This window comes from Mchenga conophoros, linkage group LG12 (genome assembly GCF_057382185.1).
Source record: "Mchenga conophoros isolate Kocher_MC1m ecotype Shallow Benthic linkage group LG12, M_conophoros_male_GT1.1, whole genome shotgun sequence".
Taxonomy (NCBI): Eukaryota; Metazoa; Chordata; class Actinopteri; order Cichliformes; family Cichlidae; genus Mchenga; species Mchenga conophoros.
The window spans coordinates 21,148,392-21,169,335 of record NC_140537.1 but is presented as its reverse complement, the minus strand read 5'-3'; the positions used below and the strand labels follow the sequence as shown (position 1 = coordinate 21,169,335).

At 38.1% G+C, this 20,944-nt stretch overlaps 1 protein-coding gene and 1 long non-coding RNA gene across 2 annotated transcripts; both read right to left on the bottom strand.

Annotated features, from left to right (window-relative positions):
* Positions 1-1,898: 1,898 nt before the first annotated feature.
* Positions 1,899-10,699, bottom strand: LOC146562576 (uncharacterized). The gene is made up of 3 exons (XM_085295338.1): positions 9,511-10,699; positions 3,554-8,046; positions 1,899-1,988 (listed from the first exon to the last, which is right to left on the bottom strand). Exons 1-3 carry the CDS (start codon positions 10,697-10,699, stop codon positions 1,983-1,985), a joined length of 5,688 nt encoding a protein of 1,895 aa, XP_085151464.1. The 3' UTR covers positions 1,899-1,982.
* Positions 10,700-10,769: 70 nt separating this feature from the next.
* LOC146562575 (uncharacterized) lies at positions 10,770-13,586 on the bottom strand. Its single transcript, XR_014894664.1, has 3 exons — positions 13,062-13,586; positions 11,930-11,958; positions 10,770-11,502 (listed from the first exon to the last, which is right to left on the bottom strand). It is a non-coding gene; the product is annotated as an uncharacterized LOC146562575 (long non-coding RNA).
* Positions 13,587-20,944: the final 7,358 nt, after the last annotated feature.

The window sequence follows — 20,944 nt, the reverse complement described above, 5'->3', positions numbered from 1 at the left end:
AAAATTCTGGAGAAAATACAAACTTTAATATACAGCATAATGTTTTTCAGACATATACACATGTGTATATCATGTTTAATAGTATTACATACATCAATTTGTTTTGTATGTCATAGAAAATAACATAAAAATCTTAAGTCATATTTTACAGCTTCTTTCTGAAAAGGACTAGTAGAATAAATAAAAATAACTAAATTAAATAACTAAATAAAAAATAATAAGCAAGATATGAAATAAATGAAAATTCAACTTTTAAAACCACAATCCTGAACCTTTAAATTGTGTTGGTTTCTTAGAACATGGCTGAACAGCTGTTTCTATCGGTCTACTTAATCTGTCTACACATCTTTTTATTACTCATTCTTCTTTATGTTTTAATGTAAACAGAGTCCACACAGTGGTAAAAGAGAACTGTATAGAGATTTTTGAGTAAAGTCAAATGAAAGCGTAAGGTGGTGACACAGTTTAACACATGCAAATAATCAAATAAACACATTAGTCCTTTTTGTGAACATGGATAAATAAGTATCAATACAGCATTGTTCAGCCATGCCACTAAATGCTTTTTTACACATTGTTTTAACCTGGGCTCAGACACAAAGTCCCAAAATTAGTTAGTCCCTGACTTTGAGTTGTGGTTATGACTAATTATTATACACAAGGCTTTATCTATCTGAACTCTAAGGACACAAATATGAAAAAAAAAACCTATACTTACCAGCTGATACCCCACACTACACACTAGGTGTGCCATGTGACCTGAAACTTTGGTACAAAATCATCATAATCATTCTGTTAACACTGTTTTTTAACGCTGTTTGTGTTGCTGTTCAGCAGTTTAAAATGTTTTAGATTGGATTACATGGAATGAATTTGAATTTTCTTGGGGGGTTTTGTGTGTGTTTTGTTCTTAGCAGATTTTTTCTTCCATACTGTTGAATTCCAGTTACCACATTTCTGGTCATATGACATCCCGAGTGCCCACTTAAAAAAAATCCCCACAGTTAATTCAACATTAGAACAAAATAAAAATATCCATCCATCCATCCATTCGCTTCCGCTTATCCTTTCCAGGGTCGCGGGGGGCGCTGGAGCCTATCCCAGCTGTCATAGGGCGAAAGGCGGGGTACACCCTGGACAGGTCGCCAGTCTGTCACAGGGCCAACACACAGGGACAGACAACCATTCACACTCACATTCACTCGCACATTCACACCTAGTGACAATTTGGATTAATCAATTAACCTATCCCCACAAATAAAAAAATAAAAATATGTTAAAGAAAAAAAGGTTTGCTCTGTGATGAAATACTAAATAAGCATACATTGTACAGAGCACTAACAATGACAACAATCCTTTAGCCTGTTGATCAGAGAGAGGCAGTCATTATGTCCATTTAAAACCTGTAATCACAGAGCACAATGTTTCTGTGAAACTATGAAGTCCCATATGATCCTCATCATGTCCAGTGACTTCAGAGTGGATCCTCCCTGTCATCCGGCCAGTGTTTGATGTGTGGCAAGCAGCACAGAAGCAGGATAGCTGAGGACTTTAAAAGAAGAGCAGAAAACAGGAATATGTAGTTGTAAATGTAAATATCAGTGATACTTGTCTTGTCAAAGGGAATAAAATAATGAAAATGTTAACTTACACACTCATTTAGGGAGGATCTTGACACTGCACAGAGGAGGCACAGTCAGTCTGACAATGATGGTGATCTCCAGGGATGTTTTCCTGCAGCAACATTCCTGCCAACTGGCCATATGATCCAGAGTAGTTGGTTTGTAATAAACAGAAAGGTGTATATGTTAGGTAGTGTGCACTCAGAGCTGGTCCTAGGAAACAAACACATCCTGTAATAAACTGAATACCTGTAGTAGTGCTGCTGCAAATATGAAGCCCTTCTATCATGAGTGGTTTCAAAGAAGGTGTTTTGGAGGCTCAGTCACAGAAACTGTGCAGTCTGTTCAGTCCTGAGTGTCTCAGCTCTGAAGGGGATGGATCACAGAGGGAAACACCTGAGTACAGACATTACAATACACTCTAACACTCCTAAGGTCAAGTGAAAACACAATTTAAACACTTCACAAGGAATGAATACATGTTTTCATGGAAATAATGTCATTAACCCTTTTTGTTGTTAGTAAATCTCACCGACTGCTTGTGGGACAAGCTAGAAGGAAGACTTATCACAGAATCTCTCCTGTGCTCCAGATGTGAAGTCTCACGCTCTGATCGTATGGCGATGAAGATGGTGATGATGAAGTTTCTCTGATCTGTGGCATTACAGTTTCTGGCTGCTATGTGCTTCACATTGTTGGATTTTACATGTGAAGCTTGGAGAAGACACAGGAGGACTGTGTCTCTCTTAAAAAGAAAAAAAAAGAAAAACAAAGGAAACCTAACAGGAAAGGAAACCCCCCCCCTCGACTCCCACCGTACCCCCCCCCCCCCCCCCCTCCCACTCAACTCCCCAACCTCACACCATCAAATGTCTATACAAATGTAGGGTATCAGCTGGTAACAGAAAGCAAGTGTAACATATGCACTACATATGTAACACTGCTGAAACATTTCTGGCCAGAAATGTGCAGTTATCAACCCAGACCCACCCTGATGATTGCACTGGCCAGAAACATGATAAAAGCTCATAAAAATTTATGTTTCATAGAAAAATTTGTCCAAAAATATAATTGTGTACTTTTGAAAAAGTTTAAAGTTTATAACAAACCAAAATAATAATATTTTTGTAAATATTATTTCAAAATAGAGGCACACATAAAGTGGCTTAACTGTCATTATTGCTGTAATTAGGTTTGTTTGTTTGTTTGTTTGTTTGTTTGTTTTTTTAAAAAGCAACCTTTAGTCATTATTGTTCTCTCAGAAACAATGAAGAAGCTGTTGAACATTTATGTGTTGTGTAGGCAATCCTCTGGTCCACCCTCCCTCCCTCCCAGCCACAGTGAGACTGGGGCAGCCTGGCAGGATGTTGAAGCCTGGCTGCAGAGAGGATATGCCTACACTGTTCGTTTCAAACTGCTATATTTGATTTTTCTGACATTTCTAGGTTACTGTTAGTGAATTTTAGATTTTCTGTAATAAATAAAATTGTCATCTTTTACTGATATCATTACTTAATTCATGTAATTGTATTTTATGTAAACAATTCAACCATTATACTGCAATGCAGAGCGTCAACTTTTAAATATCGCTCTACTTTCTTAAGTCATTCAAAAATATAGATATTACTTACTGTATTCAAAGATCTAGATCATGAATCATCACAGGACAATACACAGTATACTGGGTCATGGTAACTATGGTATGTCTTCATGACTCCAGAATGGAGACATCGATCTGACTGAGAAATGAAAATTAGGTCAAGCAGTGTGTTCTTCTCTGTGGTAGGGGCAGTGATGACCTGTGCGTATCCCCTAGACTCAAACAGCTCCAGGATTAGTTTGTTTGCACTGGATAAAACATTCTCATTAAAATCACCACAAACTATGATGGGATGACAGTCCATGATCTCCAATGAGTCTAATAGGCTTACCAGGTTTTTCAGGAATGGCCTCAGAGTGTAGTCTGGAGGTCTGTATACAACTGCAATCAGAGCACTGACTGGTGCTTCAACCTTTAAAGCCAGAAATTCAAGGTCAGTTACATTATGGATGTACTGTTTTTCATGCACTTGAATGTCACTTTTCACATAAACAGCAACTCCACCACCACTTCTGTTTGCCATCTGGGGAAAGTTTGTGTAGGACAGGTGTCTGTTGCGTTTGAACAAATTGTAATTTTCCAAGTGGAGACTCTCTGCGACAAAAGAGCCCCGCAGGTGTGTTTCTGTTAGGCACAAAACATCTGCTAGACACAATTCATGGTGACTTTTGATGTCATTAATGTGAGCTGGCAGTCCCTCTGTATTATGATGAACAATGGTGAAAACCTCTGACCTGCTCAGTGTTTGCCTCACGTGTAGAAGAGGCATCATGTCATCAAGGTTGGCTTGTCTCATGTTCTCAAGCGCTGCAGTGATTTCTGGGTTGGTGAATATTTTTTTCTCCTCCATATCAAGAAGATACAGTCCACTGAGAGACGTCACTCTACTGACAGCTACGTAGGCCATGCCGGGCTCAAAAATGCTCTTAAGAGAGACAACAGCTGATGTAGTTGTCATACCCTGTACCTTATGTATTGTACATGCAAAGGCCAGCTTCACTGGGAACTGTCTTCGTACCACTCCTTTCTGCTTCAGATTCTCCTCTGCTCTCTCAATGTACACCATATCGTCTGCTGGTGTGCGGTTATTCTTTCCAGATGTCTCATTATCCATTTTAAGTCCAAGCTTGATGATGTGTTGGTCGTTTTCAGAGTGAACTACTCTAAGTAGTATTCCAAAAGCTCCATTAACCAAACCATTTTGTATGTCAATGTTTCTGGTGAGCATGACACGAGCTCCTTCTGCAACTTTCAGTGTGTCTGGTAACTCGTTTTTACCTCCTTTCAATGGTCTGTCTTGAAGTGCCATTCTGCCAGTTCTAGGATCTTTTCTATAATCATCTGCATGGATGTCAATGATATGAGTGTGGAGCAGAGCCAGTGTTGAAGAGTTGTGTGCATCCACTTCTTTATTAGTTGCAAAAATGTGCAATGCATCAGTCGGACAATGGGCTGGTTCAGTTATGGCCTGTAACAACAAATTTCTATCTGCTTCGCAAAGCTCATCCAACTTTCCTTTTACACGAATTCTGTTCAGCATCTCAGCAAAGACAACATCATCTTTCTGACGCATAATCTCAGTCAGAGTGATCATCTGAAAATGCTCCCGCCACAGGTCGATCTCAGACGGGTCGTGCACACAGAGAGGTTTAGACTGTCGCACTGGGGGTAGCTGATAGAAGTCTCCGACAGCAATGACTGACATGCCTCCAAAGGGTCTCCGAGTCCCTTTGATCTGTTTGAGTCTTGCATCTACATATGCAAACAGATGTCTTGACACCATAGACACTTCGTCAATGACGATTATTTCAGCATTCAAAAGTTCTGATCTGACTTCATCCAGCTGATTGCCAAGTCCCTGAATGGGAGGTTTTAAGCTTCTAGGCAGCTTGAGAAGAGAATGCAGTGTTGTTCCAGAAATGTTAAAAGCTGCAGTCCCAGTGAAAGCAGTTAACAGGACAGTGGGTTTTGATATGTCAACGTCGTCTGCATATCTGGGCACTTTGCTCAGTATCTTAGATGCTTCTGAGTAGATGCATTTGATAAGATGTGATTTTCCTGTTCCAGCACCACCATTAATATAAAAGAAAAACTGCTCTGGATTTAGAGCACAGACTCTTTTAATGCACCAGTCTCTAACTGCATAAAATATGCAGGCTTGCTTCTTATTCAGATTTTGAAACATCTGACGTAACAATGTGGGATCAATAGCAGGGGGTTCCCTGATGGCTCTGACTTCTGTTGAAGCATCAGCCTGACGGCTGTAGTCGGGCACATCTTCCTGTTCATTTTCATTGTCTCGCTCTCTTTCTTGTTCGACAAGTGGCAACCTTACGAGATCTGATTCAGGTGCCAGATTACACCATTCGTCAGTCACACCTCTGTTCTGCTCATATTCCTCAACAGCGCTCTCGATCTCCTCACTGTTTTTCTCATATTTTTCTCTGTTTCTTTTGACAATGTGTTGCACGTACTCAAGATGGTCAGTACCTGGTAGCTGTACACAGCCAGCACCATAGAAAGCCTGATAGGTTGGCAACGATGGTGTTTTCAGTTCGTGGTCTGAACGATGAGGAAGGTACAGTTTAAGCAGTCTTCCGTAATATTGCTCTGGATGTTTTTCTTGTGAGCAGCGGTGAAATCTGATGATAGCAGGCTTATTGTTTTTGCGCCTTTGCACAAACCCCATCTCATTGAGAAGGGGCAAAACATCTTTACCTTTTTTCTGTTGGCCATAGACAATCCTGCAAGTAGCAGCAAAGTCTGCCATGCACATCTCCTCATACTCTGGTGTTTCAGGTCTGGCTTTGTATTTGTCATTCAAAGATGTCATCCAAACATTGGAAGACTCAGGTGTTGTGTTGTCCAGAACTGACAGGGGACGACTCATTTTCACAGGATTATCATCAGTTGGAATGAATATTACAGCACGTGAGCATTGCTTCATGTGAAGACCACATGCACGAGCAACACACTCCTGTGCACTGATCTCTCGCTTCTTTGAATATGCCTGCATGACGGCTCTCATTTCATCGCACTCATTTACACTGTCCTTATGGGAGTTCTCAATGACAGTTTTCAGGTACTCAGATAGCCCGCCCTCTTTTTTTGATATATATTTCATTAAATAATTTGCAGCACCAAAAGCATCTAAAACAAAGCTTATGTCGATATTACTGTTCCAGGCTTCAAGCAGATGTGGATTATAGCCGTTTATCCAAGAGTCTTTTGGATCACGCTTTAGTATGATCGTACTCCTCATGTTCATTTTATTCAGGTATCTCTCATATTCTGCATGTGTCAACTTGCATCTTTCCAAGAGCTGCTCTAAACTCATGGAAGCAGTTTCAGGTTCATTCAGCAGCTGGTTCAGTGGTCTGAGCTTGTTCTTTGCCGTTTCTACTTCCAGTGCATCATCCTCACTGGGTCTTGTGATCATTGTCTCATTGCAGGGTGGTTTGGGAAAACCAAAACGGCACCCGGAGCTTAAACTCCTAAAGCACGTCTTTGTGTGGTTCTTACTGTGTTTTTGCACTTCTGTTACTTTTTTGTACAGTTCAGGTTGTTTATGTGGATCAGGCAGCTGAGCTGTGATGTATTTGTTTATAAAATCAAGAACAGTTTGCTCATCATCCTCCTCAAACACAGGAGCACCTTCTACCCACAGGAGGCAGTGTATGTGTGGGCTTCCTCTGTGCTGAAACTCAACTCTGTAAAAGTAGTCAATGACTTTGCCAAGTGGCTCTGCAGGAGATAAGAGTAAATCTCTGAATAATGCTTCAACTCTCTTGTCAAACATGCGCATTGTTGTGACAGGATTGCTTCTCAGGATGTCACACTTTGCTGACCAGTCGAGTCCTTCAAAATTCACTTGTTCACCTTGCTGCCTTGTTATTGCCTCGATCACTTCAGGCCAGCGCATTTCAGCAGCTGAAAATGTGCAAAAGAACGTGGGAGTTCCCAACTGTCTGATCATGGCAAAAAGATCTCTTGTTGTTTTCTCCCAATAGGCTGGGGTTCCTCTCAGAGGCTGCATGAATCTCACTGCATCTTTATTTCGCACCAGTTTCTCCACCTCATGTTTATCTTGTAACATGCCTGAGGTTATTTTTCTACCATCTCTGGTCAGAGGCTTTGCCTTCCTTAACTGTACTGTCATGCTGGATGTAGCCAAGTGTATTTCAGTCACAAACTGTGCAAAGAATAAATAGTTTGTGTCTTTGGCAAAACGATCATCAATGCAGAAAAGTCTTGATTTGAAATACCCACTGGGGGATACTTTGATCAGCCTTCTTTCATCAAGTGTGTTTTGGCCTGTAGGAAACTGCACAGGGAAGGCCATGGCCTCCAGTTTAGGTGTTTTGAAAAAACTTATTGGATTGTTTCTCTCTGCAGGAGCAACAGAGTAGATTCCTTCACTGAAACATAATATCTCCTCAGCCACATCAGGGGGCTGCAAACAGGACTCGAGTGCAAACCCACCATTAGTCAGTCCATCTGCTTGCTCTGAATCATCTCTCATCTGTTCATGCGATTGTTCACCATCACAGGGTAACATGTCAATGTCCTGTTCATTTATATTTTGTGCTTCACTCAGTGCATTTTTCTCACAGCTGTCAATTTCCATTAAATCAGCCTCATCATAATCGTCCTCATTCATGTTTTCATCATCATCATCATCATCATCTTCATCAGGAAGTGTTGGATCACACAGCTCAGCATCATCTCTGATGCTCACATCCTTATACTGTGGGTGAATCTGCTTGAGTTTATGCAGTGCTTGCACAAGTTTAGACCAGCTTACAGTCTGAAACAGCTGATGACCTTTGTAAGACAAGCGTCTCTTCAATTTTACTCTCAAGACCTGAGAATTAATTCTCAATCGAGGCAATGCTTCAACAGTTTCCTGTACCTCGGATGGGACACAGACCACATTTCCTCTAATTGCTCTTTGTCTGCCTTTGGGAAGAGGAATAATCTTTGCAAATGGTATGCACTTGGCTATGAGATGTCTCTCCAGTATGTTGAGATCAGACAGTTCAGGTGGAGTATCAGCAAGATCCAGTTTATTGGCAACAGCAAGCGCTGGCATGGATCCATTTTTAAGATGATCGTGGCAGGTGTGACAAATCCACTCTCTTTTTCTCTCATCGGGAACATTGCACTGCTCATTTCTGCAGTTTTCATCACAAACATGAACAAATCTTCCAGTCAAACATGTTGTAACCACATGTGGGTTTTTGACATACTTTGACCTTGTGCAGGGTCGCACTTGGTTTGGAAATGAAGCCTTGAAGCATACAGTACATGGGCATGATGGTCCAGCTTTGATTTGTGATTTGAACACAGATATGGCCTCGTTGATCACACTGTTGTCACTCTCTTGGGTTTGTCTGTTCACCCATCTGTATTTCCTTTTTATTTTCATTGCACATCTCATGTTGTGCATAATCCTGAATGCAAGATTACTTTGATACCTGTCTCGCATTAGTTGTTTCATTAGTTGTCTGTGTCTTACTCTGAATGCGTTATCACGTGCATAACGCTGAGTCACTCGAGATCTCTGTCTCTCTCTGAATTCAGGGTTTTCTTGATACCTTTTAGTGATATAGTTTTTTTGTTTTTGTCTAAATTCAGCATTGTCACAGTAGCGTCTTTTAATATATTGTTGTTGTTTCTTTCTAAATTCATCGTTCTCACAGTAACGTCTTTTAATATATTGTTGTTGTTTCTTTCTAACTGTAGCATTCTCAGAAAAACGTTTTTTAACATATTGTTTTTGTTTCTTTCTGAATTCATCATTTTCACAGTAACGTCTTCTAATATATTGCTGTTGTTTCTGTCTGAATTCATCATTTTCACAGTAACGTCTTCTAATATACTGTTGTTTTTTCTGTCTGACTTCAGGATTGTTTTTATATGCCTCGCTTGTGCAAGACTTTTTCTTTTCTTTGTACTCTTTGTTTGAAGCATACTTTTGTCGTTCTTTCCTTTTTTGGTTTTCTTTTCTCTGATTTCTGGGTTTCTCTGATGCCATTAATCTTCTTCTCATTTTTTGCCTTTGTTGTTTATTAACTTTTTTCAGTTTTTGTAAAACTATATCAGAAAGATCACAGGAAGCAACATTTGTTATTGCAGCATTTGATTGACATAAAAAAGCATCCCTTGATGGAAGGAAACTTAATTCACTGCATAGTTCTTCAGTTGGTATATTAGGAGGTTCATTCTGATCTTCATATGATGTGAACTGAGTCACGTGGACTTCTTTTTGTTTCACCGGTGGCGTACAAATGGACATTTGACAAAAGATGTTCTCAGTCAGATCAGTCGTTGTGTTTCTCCTTGGAGTAGAGGAGTTTGCTTCATCAACAGTTGTATCAGAGTGAGTAGATGCCACAGCAGTGGCAGCTGTTGGTCTGCAGACTGTGTCTGTGATAGTATCACTCAGGTTGACTGTGCTCATACTGTAGAACTGCACAGGCTTCAGTTCATAGTTACAAGAGGGTGATATCTCCATCATTTCATAAGAATCTTGGATCCTCTTAATCATGTCACTGAGGAGAGTGAATTTCAGCATCACTGCTGTACCACGATTACGTGACTGTAGTAGTAGAGGAAGACCACTGGGTGTTCTGGAGTGTGGATCAAAGAAACCATATTTGCCTGATGTGGATCGGAACACTGCGATACACAATCCACTCATAATCAATAAGGCATACTGCACATCTGACAACAGGCAGCTCAGTCCTGCTTCTAAGCTGAGAAAGGTATCTACTGCCTCCTCTGGAGGTTCTTCAAATGTCCCATACCGGGAAGGCTGTGTCATGTCGACATCATACATAGACCAGCGAGCATCAACTTTGTCTGGCAGCTCATCGGTTGCCAAATGAATATTTTTAGGAAATCTTTTCTTGGCCTCTTTGTACATCACATCACCTTTATCCAAGACCAGATTAAGGTCAGCTGTAGTCATGTTATCATTCTCATGAAGGAAAGCAAGAAATGTGAGTGAGTTACATGTGCACTGCTTGTTTCTGGAGTCTCCATATTTGGGATGAGCCTGGCTGTGAGATGCACAGATATGTGTAACAGAGGGCTGGTTTTCAAAGTTCACTCTTTCTGCATGAGATGGTCCTGCCACATCACTGTGACGGCCTCTTTTTACAATATCAGCATAACCCACCTGTGGGGCACTTGACACCTCAGGTTGGTCTCTATGGTTTACCTGATGATCATTAAATTCATGCTGCAATCCAATCTTTACAGCATCTGCATAGGATACCTGTTGTACATGTGCAGGAACATGTTGACCTGCCTGTTTGACACCATCAGCATTGGTCTTTGCAGACACAAAGTCTTCTGCAGAGCTCTGAGGAAAATCACACTCAGCTTGTTCACATGTTGGTACTTCATAAAACTCATGGAACTTCTTCCAGCGTTGTTTTGCAGCTTGTGACTTTTTCTGCTTCCTTGGCATTTTTACACAAGTGTTTCTCTTAGTCTTTAGAAAATATGTTTATAAAATAAGAGTGGCACAGAGCAGGAGATGTTTTCTTTGTCTTTATATTTCAGTTTTTATTTCTCAGAAACAGATGTCTTTGTTTGTTTGACAGTTTGTCAGTCAAGAGAATAATATGCACTCTCTTTATTGGCTTGGCACAACTTAGCAGCAAGCGCAAAGTGAAAAACAGCTAGAGAGAAAATTTAGAAGAGAGAACAGACAGAGCAGGAGAAACACGGCTGGGAAATCACAATCAAACCGTGAATTAGAGTTTTCTTTATTTGTTCAGTTTGTTCTCAGGTAGAGGCAATATGCACTCTTTATTGCTTTAATGGCTTGGCGTTTTTCAGCAGCAAGCCAAGAGTGAAAAACAGGTAGAGAGAAAATTTAGCAGAGAGAACAGACAGAGCAGGAGAGACACGGCTTTAAATCAAACCGCAGAGTTTTCTTTGTTTGTTCAGTTTGTTCTCAGGTTGAGGCAAAATATGCACTCTTTATTGTTTTATTGGCTTGTGCATTTTTCAGCAGCAAGCCAAAGAGTGAAAAACAGGTAGAGAGAAAATTTAGCAGAGAGAACAGACAGAGCAGGAGAGACACGGCTTTAAATCAAACCGCAATAAGATTCTTGGTTTGGCAAAATTTCTCACAAACCACAGGGTGAAATACAGATGGAAAGAAGGCAGAGACAACAGGTGGAGTAGGACAGAAGATAGAGGGGTTGGGGGGTTGGGATGTGAGATAGAAGACTGGAGATCTGGTCCTTGTTCTTCTTCTGCACACTGTGAACAAAAAACAAGAAAAAAAAATTTTTAATAAAATTATATCACATGGTAATTGTATGAACTAATTGTGACTACTGAAAAAGGACAAAACAAATATTCAAGCTAAACTGTTGTCGGCTGCCATGTGCAAAAAGTTGCACAATTTGGCACTTTTTAAAAGAATAAATATTTAATTAAATTCAGCAATAATATTTTTAAATACAAATATGACTGAGTGAATTGTTAACTAATCACATGTAATGTGCAAAAATGTACGAAAAAAATATTTTAGCCCAATTGTTAAGCTGAACTTATGTGTCTTTATTATAAAAATGTGTTTAAAAGGTCTAGCACAAAGTTTGAACCCATCACTTTAAAGCTTATATTAGTCAGATTATTTTTTTAAAATTTTGGTGTACTTCTCTAACAGTATGTGCACACCTACCAGGCAAAGCACAGATGTGAGTCAAGTTCCTGAAAGTGTAAGACAAGAAATAACATGTTAGTTGTCTGTACAGTTTTATCAGACTAACAAAAAAACAAAGCCCACACGACATGATACACTGAACTTATAGTCAGCAGGGTAATTATAGAGTAATATAGCACACCAGCTGATACAGCAGCCATTTTATAATTCAAACTAATTAACTGAAGTATTTATTTAAGTACTTATATAAGGCTACTGTTAGACTGTTACTACCCTTAGCATCGCTAAGTGCTAACACTAACTTCAGTTAGTGTTAGCACTGCTGGTAGAACTAGCACTCTTACTGTTAAAACTGAGGCACAATGGCAATAATAAAGCTCATTTGTTACTTTTGTCTCACTGACCGCCAATAAATATCACAGGAATATCACAGGAATATTCTTTTTGTCAGTTAAAAACTGCTAAGGCTAGTGTTGGCACTATAGCTAGCGTTAGCATTGATGCTAGCATTAGCATCGAAGCTAGCATTAGCACTGCTACTAACAGCAAAAGTCATGAAGTACTCTTACTGTTAAAACTGAGGCACAATGGCAATAATAAATCTCATTTGTTACTTTTGTCTCACTGACCGCCAATAAATATCACAGGAATATCACAGGAATATTCTTTTTGTCAGTTAACAACTGCTAAGGCTAGTGTTAGCACTATAGCTAGCATTAGCATTGAAGCTAGCGTTAGCATTGAAGCTAGCGTTAGCATTCCTGCTACTAACAGCAAAAGTCATGAAGTACTCTTACTGTTAAAACTGAGCCACAATGGCAATAATAAATCTCATTTGTTACTTTTGTCTCACTGACGGCCAATAAATATCACAGGAATATCACAAGAATATTCTTTTTGTCAGTTAACAACTGCTAAGGCTAGTGTTAGCACTATAGCTAGCATTAGCATTGAAGCTAGCGTTAGCACTGCTGCTAACAGCAAAAGTCATAAACCTATATAAATGGTAGCAAAGGTTCTTTTTTTGCTTTCTTTATTCTTTGAACTCTGTTGAACTTTAAAAAGACTTGATATGTGAGTTTAAATGTCAAACATGTATTTTTACCATCATAAAATTAAAACAGTGCTGTACTGAGTGTATTGTACTTACCACAGCAGAGAGCAAAGCGGAATGACGGCAGTTGGTGCAGTGATTAGTTAAAGACTGATGAGGCGTTCAGGTGGTGCTTGGAAATTTGAGCATCAGTTTGAACATCAATAATGAGCATATATATTTCTCTGTCATAGAGAGACAGAGAAAAAAATACACAAGACTCACCAGCATACAAATTGGTACTTTTTCTCTTTATGTCACTCATTCGCTTATACTCAGGAAAGAGGGCAACTGGCATTAAATTAGCAAATAAAAAGTATGTCATCTTGAACTGTTTTATGGATTTTATTTTAAGACTACTTTGAGCGTATTCGTGGGGAGATAAACTATACAGACTAAAAACAGAGACATTAAATGAGATTCGATTATTTAAAATGTGGGAAAATACACTACAGACAGGTAGATGCTGTGAGCTTTAATTATCCAGTCAGAAAAGATTATTTTAAAGTCATCAACTGACTAAAACTGCCGAGGTATGAAAAACCTGTGTGGAGAAGACAAGTCCACCAATACACAATCAACTTGAATTTAACAGGGCAATAATTCAGGTCTCTATTCAGTTAGCCTATATTAACTACTGACATACTGTTAATCTGTGGCAAAAGCCTGTCAAACCTGTCTTATTGTACCTATTGAAAAAGTTAATCTTACTACAACTGCTTAGATGTAACACACATTTTTGATTTAATCTTGGCAGAGTGAGAGACAGAGCTCGTTAAGCAGGCAGGTGTGAGCCTGGTTGCTATAGTGACTGCACCCAAGGGCTCCATACACACGTACACAGACATGCACCTCACTTTTGCTGCTTAAAATGAACAGAAAAGTCAGGCCGAAACAAATCGCTCCCAAATGAAAAGTAAAAGTCGTATTGACAAAATTCTTTCACCGTGAGTGACAGCAATGTCTAGTCTACTGAATTCTCAGTTTTCATGCCTGTGGAGTTTATTATATGGACGTGGTGACAGTGGAAAGACACCATGCTCTTCTGATTTTCAAACGAACCTTCTGAGCCATTTTAACATTAGAGTCTATGGAAGAGTTGGAGGGAGGAGGCTGTGCATTGGTGACATTTATGAAAGAACCATAACACCTAGTACAATAGTAAACACATTGGATGAAAGAGGACAGCCATGGCTACGTTTTGAGGGTAAAATCATACCTGTAGAGCAAACGCTGTGGACACAGCAGCAGTTTTAAAAAAGATTTTAAGATTAATTTTTTTGCTCCTCTCACTCTAGCAGTTGAGCTGTCTCACTCTAGCCCCAACATTCCGTCCCATACACACCCATTATAAATTTTGAAACGGGTGAAAAAACATCATGAAACTTAAACTGGAACTGAAGAAAAAGTATAATAGATATTGAAAAGATAAATACAAGTTGAATAGTTGAATGTCTTGTCTTCGTTTTAAAGTTTGAATGGTGGCTCTATGTCAATGTATGTGGAAGTAGTAAGAGTTTAAAAATGAGTAAGTTGAATGAGAATTTGAAGGGTCTCCCCATTGAAATACATGGGAAATTTTTGTTGAATAAAGTTGAATAAAATTAAAAATATAAATGTTAAAAATGAGAAAAATAGAAGCAATGTTGTCCAAAATAATAGGAATCTAACGATGTTTGAATGGTTTTTCTAAGTTGAACGGTTTTGAAGGAGTAGGCTTTCAAAAAACGTACGGAAAAATAATAAAATATAACTAGAAAGTGCATTTTCTGAAGAAACTGCAGTGTGAATGCTTGAATCTGAATGTATGCACTGAAATGAATTAATTGCTGAATTTTGAGTTAAAAATATTGAATGAGATTAAAAAAAAACAAAAAAAAAAAAAACGAATTTAACCTGAAAACAAAGGTGCTGAACTGCTAAAAGCTGAAGGTTACACAGAAGAAGGAGTTGGAAAAAAACTGAAAATGTTTTAAATGTAAATTAGAAAACCCTAAGAAATGAGAAAAGAACATTTAGAGTCAGAAAACATCTGAATGAATATTAAAAGGTCATATTCTTTGAATCACTGAATGACTCAAATGTGATCCCTCCACTTGGATCCACACAGTTTAAAAAGTTTAAATGCCTGAGCTTTGAAAGATACGGTGTTGGAAAGAGAACAATAATGGCGACAATTTGAGGGTAAAATGATGGCTGTAACACTGTGGACACAGCAGCAGTTGAAAGAGAAGTGCTTAAGATGAATCTTGGTACAGTGGCAGGCAGAGCTCGTTAAGCAGGCAGGTGTGAGCCTGGTTGCTATAGTGACCGCACCCAATGGCTCCATACACACGTACACAGACATGCGCCTCACTTTTGCTGCTTAAAATGAACAGAAAAGTCAGGCCGAAACAAATCGTTCCCAAATGAAAAGTAAAAGTCGTATTGACAAAATTCTTTCACCGTGAGCGACAGCAGCTTCTAGTCTACTGAATTCTCAGTTTTCATGTCTGTGGAGTTTATTATATGGACGTGGTGACAGTGGAAAGACACCATGCTCTTCTGATTTTCAAACGAACCTTCTGAGCCATTTTAACATTAGAGTCTATGGAAGAGTTGGAGGGAGGAGGCTGTGCATTGGTGACATTTATGAAAGAACCATAACACCTAGTACAATAGTAAACACATTGGATGAAAGAGGACAGCCATGGCTACGTTTTGAGGGTAAAATCATACCTGTAGAGCAAACGCTGCGGACACAGCAGCAGTTTTAAAAAAGATTTTAAGATTAATTTTTTTGCTCCTCTCACTCTAGCAGTTGAGCTGCCTCACTCTAGCCCCAACATTCCGTCCCATACACACCCATTATAAACTCTGAAACGGGTGAAAAAACATCATGAAACTTAAACTGGAACTGAAGAAAAAGTATAATAGATATTGAAAAGATAAATACAAGTTGAATAGTTGAATGTCTTGTCTTCGTTTTAAAGTTTGAATGGTGGCTCTATGTGAACGTATGTTGAAGTAGTAAGAGTTTCAAAATGAGTAAGTTGAATGAGAATTTGAAGGGTCTCCCCATTGAAATACATGGGAAATTTTTGTTGAATAAAGTTGAATAAAATTAAAAATATAAATGTTAAAAATGAGAAAAATAGAAGCAATGTTGTCCAAAATAATAGGAATCTAACGATGTTTGAATGGTTTTTCTAAGTTGAACGGTTTTGAAGGAGTAGGCTTTCAAAAAACGTACGGAAAAATAAAATATAATAATAAAGATTAGAAGAACAATACTGTGAATGCTTTTCAAGCATTCACACTAACTAGAAAGTGCATTTTCTGAAGAAACTGCAGTGTGAATGCTTGAATCTGAATGTATGCACTGAAATGAATTAATTGCTGAATTTTGAGTTAAAACTTTTTTAATGAGATAAAAAAAAAAACCAAATTTAACCTGAAAACAAAAGTGCTGAACTGCTAAAAGCTGAAGGTTACACAGAAGAAGAAGTTGGAAAAAAGCTGAAAATGTTTTAATTGTAAATTAGAAAACCCTAAGAAATGAGAAAAGAACCTTTAGAGTCAGAAAACATCTGAATGAATATTAAAAGGTCATATTCTTTGAATCACTGAATGACTAAAATGTGATCCCTCCACTTGGATCCACACAGTTTAAAAAGTTTACATCTCTGAGCTTTGAAAGACAAGATGTTGGAAAGAGAACAACGATGGCGACGTTTTGAGGGTAAAATGATGGCTGTAACACTGTGGAGACAGCAGCAGTTGAAAGAGAAGTGTTTAAGTTGAATCTTGGCAGAGTGAGAGAGAGAGCTCGTTAAGCAGGCAGGTGTGAGCCTGGTTGCTATAGTGACTGCACCCAAGGGCTCCATACACACGTACACAGACATGTGCCTCACTTTTGCTGCTTAAAATGAACAGAAAAGTCAGGCCGAAACAAATCGCTCCCAAATGAAAAGTAAAAGTCGTATTGACAAAATTCTTTCACCGTGAGCGACAGCAATGTCTAGTCTACCTAATTCTCAGTTTTCATGCCTGTGGAGCTTATTATATGGACGTGGTGACAGTGGAAAGACACCATGCTCTTCTGATTTTCAAACGAACCTTCTGAGCCGTTTTAACATTAGAGTCTATGGAAGAGTTGGAGGGAGGAGGCTGTGCATTGGTGACATTTATGAAAGAACCATAACACCTAGTACAATAGTAAACACATTGGATGAAAGAGGACAGCCATGGCTACGTTTTGAGGGTAAAATCATACCTGTAGAGCAAACGCTGTGGACACAGCAGCAGTTTTAAAAAAGATTTTAAGATTAATTTTTTTGCTCCTCTCACTCTAGCAGTTGAGCTGTCTCACTCTAGCCCCAACATTCCGTCCCATACACACCCATTATAAACTCTGAAACGGGTGAAAAAACATCATGAAAGTTAAACTGGAACTGAAGAAAAAGTATAATAGATATTGAAAAGATAAATACAAGTTGAATAGTTGAATGTCTTGTCTTCGTTTTAAAGTTTGAATGGTGGCTCTATGTCAATGTATGTGGAAGTAGTAAGAGTTTAAAAATGAGTAAGTTGAATGAGGATTTGAAGGGTCTCCCCATTGAAATACATTATAAATTTTTGTTGAATAAAGTTGAATAAAATTAAAAATATAAATGTTAAAAATATGAAAAATAGAAGCAGTGTTGTCCAAAAGAATAGGAATCTAACGGTGTTGGAATGGTTTTTCTAAGTTGAACGGTTTTGAAGGAGTAGGCTTTGAAAAAACGTACGGAAAAATAAAATATAATAATAATAATAATAATAATAATAATAAAGATTCGAATAACAATACTGTGAATGCTTTTCAAGCATTCACACTAATAACTAGAAAGTGCATTTTCTGAAGAAACTGCAGTGTGAATGCTTGAATCTGAATGTATGCACTGAAATGAATTAATTGCTGAATTTTGAGTTAAAAATATTGAATGAGATTAAAAAAAAAACAAAAAAAAAACGAATTTAACCTGAAAACAAAGGTGCTGAACTGCTAAAAGCTGAAGGTTACACAGAAGAAGGAGTTGGAAAAAAACTGAAAATGTTTTAAATGTAAATTAGAAAACCCTAAGAAATGAGAAAAGAACATTTAGAGTCAGAAAACATCTGAATGAATATTAAAAGGTCATATTCTTTGAATCACTGAATGACTCAAATGTGATCCCTCCACTTTGATCCACACAGTTTAAAAAGTTTAAATGCCTGAGCTTTGAAAGATACGGTGTTGGAAAGAGAACAATAATGGCGACAATTTGAGGGTAAAATGATGGCTGTAACACTGTGGACACAGCAGCAGTTGAAAGAGAAGTGCTTAAGATGAATCTTGGCACAGTGGCAGGCAGAGCTCGTTAAGCAGGCAGGTGTGAGCCTGGTTGCTATAGTGACCGCACCCAATGGCTCCATACACACGTACACAGACATGCGCCTCACTTTTGCTGCTTAAAATGAACAGAAAAGTCAGGCCGAAACAAATCGTTCCCAAATGAAAAGTAAAAGTCGTATTGACAAAATTCTTTCACCGTGAGTGACAGCAATGTCTAGTCTACTGAATTCTCAGTTTTCATGCCTGTGGAGTTTATTATATGGACGTGGTGACAGTGGAAAGACACCATGCTCTTCTGATTTTCAAACGAACCTTCTGAGCCATTTTAACATTAGAGTCTATGGAAGAGTTGGAAGGAGGAGGCTGTGCATTGGTGACATTTATGAAAGAACCGTAACACCTAGGACAATAGTAAACACATTGGATGAAAGAGGACAGCCATGGCTACGTTTTGAGGGTAAAATCATACCTGTAGAGCAAACGCTGAGGACACAGCAGCAGTTTTAAAAAAGATTTTAAGATTAATTTTTTTGCTCCTCTCACTCTAGCAGTTGAGCTGCCTCACTCTAGCCCCAACATTCCGTCCCATACACACCCATTATAAACTCTGAAACGGGTGAAAAAACATCATGAAACTTAAACTGGAACTGAAGAAAAAGTATAATAGATATTGAAAAGATAAATACAAGTTGAATAGTTGAATGTCTTGTCTTCGTTTTAAAGTTTGAATGGTGGCTCTATGTCAATGTATGTGGAAGTAGTAAGAGTTTAAAAATGAGTAAGTTGAATGAGAATTTGAAGGGTCTCCCCATTGAAATACATGGGAAATTTTTGTTGAATAAAGTTGAATAAAATTAAAAATATAAATGTTAAAAATGAGAAAAATAGAAGCAGTCATGTCCAAAATAATAGGAATCTAACGATGTTTGAATGGTTTTTCTAAGTTGAACGGTTTTGAAGGAGTAGGCTTTCAAAAAACGTACGGAAAAATAATAAAATATAACTAGAAAGTGCATTTTCTGAAGAAACTGCAGTGTGAATGCTTGAATCTGAATGTATGCACTGAAATGAATTAATTGCTGAATTTTGAGTTAAAAATATTGAATGAGATTAAAAAAAAACAAAAAAAAAAACGAATTTAACCTGAAAACAAAGGTGCTGAACTGCTAAAAGCTGAACGTTACACAGAAGAAGAAGTTGGAAAAAAACTGAAAATGTTTTAAATGTAAATTAGAAAACCCTAAGAAATGAGAAAAGAACATTTAGAGTCAGAAAACATCTGAATGAATATTAAAAGGTCATATTCTTTGAATCACTGAATGACTAAAATCTGATCCCTCTGCTTGGATCCACACAGTTTAAAAAATGTAAAAGTCTGAGCTTTGAAAAACAGTGTTGGAAAGAGAACAACGATGGCTACGTTTTGAGGGTAAAATGATGGCTTTAACACTGTGGACACAGCAGCAGTTGAAAGAGAAGTGTTTAAGATAAATCTTGGCAGAGTGGCAGGCAGAGCTCGTTAAGCAGGCAGGTGTGAGCCTGGTTGCTATAGTGACTGCACCCAATGGCTCCATACACACGTACACAGACATGCGCCTCACTTTTGCTGCTTAAAATGAACAGAAAAGTCAGGCCGAAACAAATCGCTCCCAAATGAAAAGTATAGGTCGTATTGACAAAATTCTTTCACCGTGAGCGACAGCAATGTCTAGTCTACCTAATTCTCAGTTTTCATGCCTGTGGAGTTTAATATATGGACGTGGTGACAGTGTAAAAACACCATGCTCTTCTGATTTTCAAACCAACCTTCTGAGCCATTTTAACATTAGAGTCTATGGAAGAGTTGGAGGGAGGAGGCTGTGCATTGGTGACATTTACGAAAGAACCATAACACCTAGGACAATAGTAAACACATTGGATGAAAGAGGACAGCGATGGCTACGTTTTGAGGGTAAAATCATACCTGTAGAGCAAACGCTGCGGACACAGCAGCAGTTTTAAAAAAGATTTTAAGATTAATTTTTTTGCTCCTCTCACTCTAGCAGTTGAGCTGCCTCACTCTAGCCCCAACATTCCGTCCCATACACACCCATTATAAACTCTGAAACGGGTGAAAAAACATCATGAAACTTAAACTGGAACTGAAGAAAAAGTATAATAGATATTGAAAAGATAAATACAAGTTGAATAGTTGAATGTCTTGTCTTCGTTTTAAAGTTTGAATGGTGGCTCTATGTGAACGTATGTTGAAGTAGTAAGAGTTTAAAAATGAGTAAGTTGAATGAGGATTTGAAGGGTCTCCCCATTGAAATACATTATAAATTTTTGTTGAATAAAGTTGAATAAAATTAAAAATATAAATGTTAAAAATATGAAAAATAGAAGCAGTGTTGTCCAAAAGAATAGGAATCTAACGGTGTTTGAATGTTTTTTCTAAGTTGAACGGTTTTGAAGTTATAGGATTACAAAAAACGTACGGAATAGATAAAATATAATAATAATAATAACTAGAAAGTGCATTTTCTGAAGAAACTGCAGTGTGAATGCTTGAATCTGAATGTATGCACTGAAATGAATTAATTGC

Coding starts and splice junctions, on each gene's coding strand:
- LOC146562576 (XM_085295338.1), bottom strand. CDS start 10,699: ATGCCAAGGAAGCAGAAAAAGTCACAAGCTGCAAAACAACGCTGGAAG. Junction 8,047..9,510: donor CTTTTGTCAAATGTCCATTT/GTACGCCACCGG, acceptor TGTCTTACAAAG/GTCATCAGCTGTTTCAGACT.